Source organism: Cetorhinus maximus, chromosome 17 (genome assembly GCF_964194155.1).
Source record: "Cetorhinus maximus chromosome 17, sCetMax3.hap1.1, whole genome shotgun sequence".
In the NCBI taxonomy this organism is placed as follows: Eukaryota; Metazoa; Chordata; class Chondrichthyes; order Lamniformes; family Cetorhinidae; genus Cetorhinus; species Cetorhinus maximus.
The window spans coordinates 43,901,263-43,907,262 of NC_135895.1; the positions used below are offsets into that span (position 1 = coordinate 43,901,263).

General features: G+C 41.5%; 1 protein-coding gene across 1 annotated transcript in view; it reads left to right on the forward strand.

The window, feature by feature from the left end:
• Positions 1 to 4,417, forward strand: part of LOC144692359 (ras-related protein Rab-3B) — a 155,526-nt gene extending 151,109 nt beyond the window's left edge. Inside the window, exon 5 of the mRNA XM_078561109.1 lies at positions 3,997 to 4,417. Coding sequence (XP_078417235.1) covers positions 3,997 to 4,184 — 188 coding nt within the window. The 3' untranslated portion in view covers positions 4,185 to 4,417. The remainder of the gene's footprint in view (positions 1 to 3,996) is intronic.
• The last annotated feature ends 1,583 nt before the right edge of the window (positions 4,418 to 6,000 follow it).

The window sequence follows — 6,000 nt, forward strand, 5'->3', positions numbered from 1 at the left end:
ATATATACTTAGCACGTCACTGTCTTCAAGAAAAGAGGGGACAGAAGAAAGAAATTTAGTTCAAATGAGATGCTACTGTGACATTTATTTGTGGGCCTGTGATCAGTGTGTTGTAGTTGGAAGAGGTCTTGTGGATATAATGAGGCCATATCTATCTGGTCTATGCTGGTGTTTATGCTCCACACAAGACTCCTGACATTCTATTTACTTCATCTCATTCTGTCAGCATATCCTACTATTCCTTTCTCCCTCATCCTCTTGTCTAGCTTCCCCATAAATGCACTACTGGTGCTTTTTGAGTTTATTAGTGACTATTTTATATTTATGACCTCTAGGTTTGGACACCCCCAAAGTGGAAACATTTTCTGTATGTTTTTTTAAAATTCATTCTTGGGATATGGGCATCACTCTCAAGGTCAGCATTTAATTGCCCATTCCTAATTACCCTTAGAGAAGGTAATAATGAGCTGCCTTCTTGAACCGCTTCAGCCCATCTGGTGTAGACACATCCACATTGCTGTTAGGGAGTTCCAGGATTTTCACCCAGGGACAGTGAAGGAACGGAGATGTAGTTCCAAGTCAGGTGGTGTGTGTGTGACTTATAGGGGAACTTATAGGTAGTGGTCCCATGCATCTGTTTCCCTTGACCTTTGAGGTGGTCGAGGTACGGGTTTGGAAGGTGCTGTCAAAGGAACCTTGGTGAGTTCTTGCAGTGCATCTTGTAGATGGTGCACACAGCATCCTCTGTACACCAGTGGTGGTAGAATTGCATGTCTTGGTGGTGAATGGGGTGCTGATCAAATGGGCTGTTTTGTCTTGGATTGTGTCGAGCTTCTTGAATGTTGTTGGAGTTTCACTCATCCAGGCAAGTGGGGAATATTTCATCACACTCCTGACTTGTTCCTTGTAGATGATGGAATGGCTTTGGGGAGTCAGGAAGTGAGTTACCCGCTGCAGAATTCCTGGCATTTGACCTGCTCTTGTAGACAAGATATCTAATATAGCTGGTCCATTTACCCAAATAAACTCTACATAATCTTCAAGATCTCTATCTGATCAGCTATCAGTCTTCTCTTTTCTAGAGTAAAGACCCCTAGCTTGTTCAATCTTTCCTGATGAGTTATACCTATCCTATACCTATGCCTATCAGCTCTAGTATCATTCTAGGAAATCTGTTTTGCACCTTTTACCAATCAGTATGTCCTTTTTATAATAGGAAACCAGAAATGTTCACAGTACTCCATGTGTGGCCTAACCAAGGTTCCATACAAGCTTAATATAATTTCTTTTCCGTTCTATTTCTTTAGAAATGAGTGCTTGGTTTGCATTGTTATAGCTTTATTAATCTGCATTGCTGTACTTAATCATAGAGAAAAAGTACTGAGCAAACTATTGGGATTAAAGGGTGACAAGTCCCCAGGACCTGATGGTCTACATCCCAGGGTCTTAAAGGAAGTGGCAGCGAGAGATAATGGATGCATTGGCTAAAATATTCCAAAATTCCCTGGATTCTGGAAAGGTTCCAGTGAATTGGAAAAATGCTAATATAATGCCCTTATTCAAAAAGGGGGAGGCAAAAAGCACGAAACTATAGACCAGTTAGTTTAACGTCTGTCGTTGGGAAATTGTTGGAATCCATTATTAAGGAAGTAGTAATGGGGCATTTGGAAAGTCAAAATGCAATCCATCAGAGGCAGCATGGTTTTATGAAGAGTAAATCATGTTTGACTAATTTGCTAGAGTCCTTTGAAGATGTGACAAGCAAAGTGGGGGTCCTGTAGATGTAGTATATCTGGACTTCCAGAAGGCCTTTGATAAGGTGCTGCACAAAAGATTAATACACAAGATAAGATCACATGGAGTTAGGGGTAATATATTAGCTTGGATAGAGGATTGGCTAACCAACAGAAAGCAGAGAATCGGGATAAATGGGTCTTTTTCTGGATGGCAAGCTGTAACTAGTGGGGTGCCGCAGGGTTCGGTCCTTGGGCCCCAACTATTTACAATCTATATTAATGACTTGGATTCAGGGATAGAAGGTACTATAGCTAAATTTGCAGATGACACCAAAATAGTTGGGAAAGTAAGTTGCAATGAAGAAATAAGAAATTTACAAATGGATATGGACAGGTTAGGTGAATGGGCCAAAATTTGGCAGATGGAGTTTAACGTGGATAAGTGTGAGGTTATCCATTTTGGCCGGAAGAATAAAAAGGCGACTTATTATTTAAATGGAGAGAAACTTCAGAATGCTTCAGTGCAGAGGGATCTGGGTGTCCTCGTGCATGAATCGCTGAAAGCTAGTATGCAGGTACAGCAGGTAATAAGGAAGGCAAATGGAATTTTGGCATTTATTGCAAAAGGAATAGAGTATAAAAATAGGGAAATGTTGTTGCAACTCTACAAGGCATTGGTGAGACCGCACCTGGAGTACTGTGCACAGTTTTGGTCCCCTTACTTGAGGAAGGATGTAGTTGCATTGGAGGCGGTTCAGAGGAGGTTCAACTAGATTGATTCCAGAGATGCGGGGCTTGTCTTATGAGGAGAGATTGAGCAGTTTAGGCCTATACTTGCTAGAGTTTAGAAGGATGAGAGGAGATCTAATTGAGGTATATAAGATGCTAAATGGGATAGACATAGTAGACGTGGAGCAGATGTTTCCCCTTGTGGGGCATTCTAGAACGAGAGGCCATAGTTTTAGGCTAAGGGATGGTAGATTTAAATCAGATGAGGGGGAATTACTTTTCTCAAAGGGTCGTGAATCTGTGGAATTCACTACCTCAGAGTGCAGTGGATGCTGGAACGCTGAATAAATTTAATGAGGAGATAGACAGATTTTTAATTAGTAATGGGTTGAAAGGTTAAGGGGGGAGGGCGGGAAATTGGATTTGAGGCCAAAATGAGATCAGCCATGATCGTAATGAATATCGGGGCAGGCTCGAGGGGCTGAATTGCCTACTCCTGCTCCTGACCCTAGTTCTTATGTTATTATTACAGCGCAGAATTAGACCATTCAACCCACTGTATGTTTATCCCATACGACCAGAACCCCTCACTTCTTTATCCCATTTAGACTCTTAAGGAGTACGTGACCTCCTTATTCCTCCTCCAAGAATGCACCACCTCACACATATCCACACTGAAATTAACTTTATCACACATTGTGGATAAACTGATATAAAGGGATGGATTTTCAAATGGCTGCGGGGTCAGGACACGGTGCAGGCACAATTTCAAAAATCACAGTCCTGGAGGTCATCACAGGATCCCGCGCCTCTGGGACAGTTTCAGATTTTTAAAGGGCTGGTGGGGAGCAGGGAATGGGGAACCTGCTCTCCACCAATTAATGGCCCAATTAGCTCCTTTTAGGAGCTTGTTAAGGACTTGTGTGATTGCAATTGGAATTTTCGATGTTTTTTCCAGCAATCCTGAACAGTCTGGTGCAAGTTAGTGCACAGCTGTCAGATTCGCCACAAGGCCAAACTAAGTTTATTTGTATTTGTTTTAAAATGAAACCAGCACCAGGTTGAGCACTGCACCTAACTTAAAGCATAATGCTACTTTCTGCTGTCTTTCACCTCCTGGCCTTCTAAGGAGCTGCCTGCTCCAACTGACAAGGCAGCGGCAGGTCCCAACATGGTGGCACTGATCTTTGCCACTGGTGCCAAGCAAGGGGCTCCCACCTCCTGGAGGCATGCACTTCCACTAAGGTTGCCTGCTGGCCAGCTAGACCATTTGAATTTAAAAGTAGCGTCACAAGAGTGATGGAGGCACGGGGTTGGGACCCAGAATTCGTTTCCCAACTTCACTTTGAATATCCGGCCCAAAGAGTTCCTCAACCCGCTGGACAATATTTGTAGCGGTAGTCTATTTGGAGAGCCAAAGTGAACACCTGAATAGAGGGGCGGGTTGATGGAGAGGAGAAGGACAGGTAGGTAACACAAAAATAATTTGTATGAATTACATTGCACATTTCTCTATTTTTTTTTTCCACAGGATTTGAGTTTTTTGAGGTCAGTGCCAAAGAAAACATCAATGTCAAGCAGGTCTTTGAACGTCTAGTAGACATCATATGTGAGAAAATGTCAGAAAACCTGGATGCTGATCCTTCAATGGCCAGCAGCAGCAAGCACACAAGGTTGACAGACAACCCAGCATCAATGCAGCAGAACTGCGCCTGCTAGTGACTTCTGATCTTGGTGACCTCTGACCTTTCCCTCCTACTTTCTTCAGTTTCTCTTTATAGTTGCATGTGGTATGGAGACAACCAAATCCTTATTTATTCAAAGTTATACAGATAGTGGAACTAAGATATTTATTTATTATCCTTTAAAATATGTTTAAATGTTACTGTAAGAGGCTTACTTACTGTTACACAAAGTGGATGTTCACATTTATTAAAAGTTCTACTATATTACTAACTGATGCTGTTATAGGTGTATCAAAAACTGAACCATTTTAGTCCTTCTGAATTGGAAATCAAGACATCTTAGCTAAACCTTTCAGTGCTTGCTGTATTGAATTCATTATCCTTTAGCCTTGCAAGTTATAAAGAAAGTATTATGAAGTCGTAAATCATAGTAAGACTACAGAATTCAGAGAGAACCAATTAGATTTAAGTGAATAGATTGATTGAGCATTTAAAAGTTGTAATATTGTCAGAATAAATTCTCTGGTTACTTTGGCCCCCTCTATATAAAAAAAAACTTCAAACAAATAGAAACTAAAAGAAATTTTAACAATCATTTAAAACTACTCCTGAAAAAGTAAGTTCACTATCAGTCTTCATGATTTTAACGCTATAATTTATTGAACTTTTAGCACCAAAATTTGAATCTTCTCAGTATGAAAACAAGCATAGTTCTCAGTGTGAGACATGGGCCAGGACTCTCCTCCCAGTGGCATTGTTTCCTGGGCAAGACATCTGCTTATCTCTCCAATATCATAGAAACCCTGACACAGTTTCCTAGATCGGGTGTCACTTAGGATGCAAGCCTAAGACAGAGCCTGTCACAGTGAGATTGCAAAATCCCAGCAATGCTGCAGCAGGACTGTGGCAACAGAGGGACCAGGAGCACTGTTAAAAGAAAAAAGCTGAAGATCAAATGAAAACAATCTTACCAGCTAAGACCAGAGTTTTCAGCAGGTAAGTGTTCAGGAGAAAACGAGGAAAGAGGGGACTTTTACAACTTCCTCTCTCTCCATGGAGACACCTCAGGCCATTACCATGGTATCCTTGGACCTGCTGGCAGTTCAAGGAAGCAGTGGTAATATGAAGTGGCAGGAGGGATAGCTCCTAGGGGCCCAGTAGCTGCCACATCTTCCCCATTCCTCACACGCCACTGTTTCCCCCCGTTCACCTGCCCCCCCCCCCTCCAAACCACACACATCTCACTCTCCTCTCCTGCTGCTATTTACATAGAGTGCATAGATTGGTGGGAAAGGAGAAGTCAGCAGGGTTCCTGGCAGCATGCGGGGTACAAAAAACATACAGGTCTGACGGTGAGGCAGCAAGAAGTCTCATGGCTTATATTTTCCTTCGTTCTCCATCACACTCTTACCAAATTTCTGATGAGATTACAGAGAAGAATCCAGCTATGGACTGTTTTTATGATACAGAGCTGCTATTGTCTACAAGACCAACCAGAAAGCACCTTGCATTTATATAAAGTTCCTTACATTATAGAATCATCTCAAAATGTTTTACAAGGTTGTAAGTGCACACAATGAGAAAAAAGAAAATTCACTTGGGAGAATTAAGGCACAGTAAAAGAGTGATATGTAACAAGGAGGGCATTTTTCATTTTCAGATGTAAATTAGATCTCATTTGATTGGCACTACTTGAAGAATCTCAAGCTATTTTTTCCTGTCTAAGCTCATTTGCATAATGATTCAATTAAAAGGGAGCATCACAAGAAGGGAAGCAAGCATTTAGAAAGCTTTTGAAAAGCTTTAAAATCTGTCTTAACTCATCAATAACCTTTTTCAAAGGCTGAAGA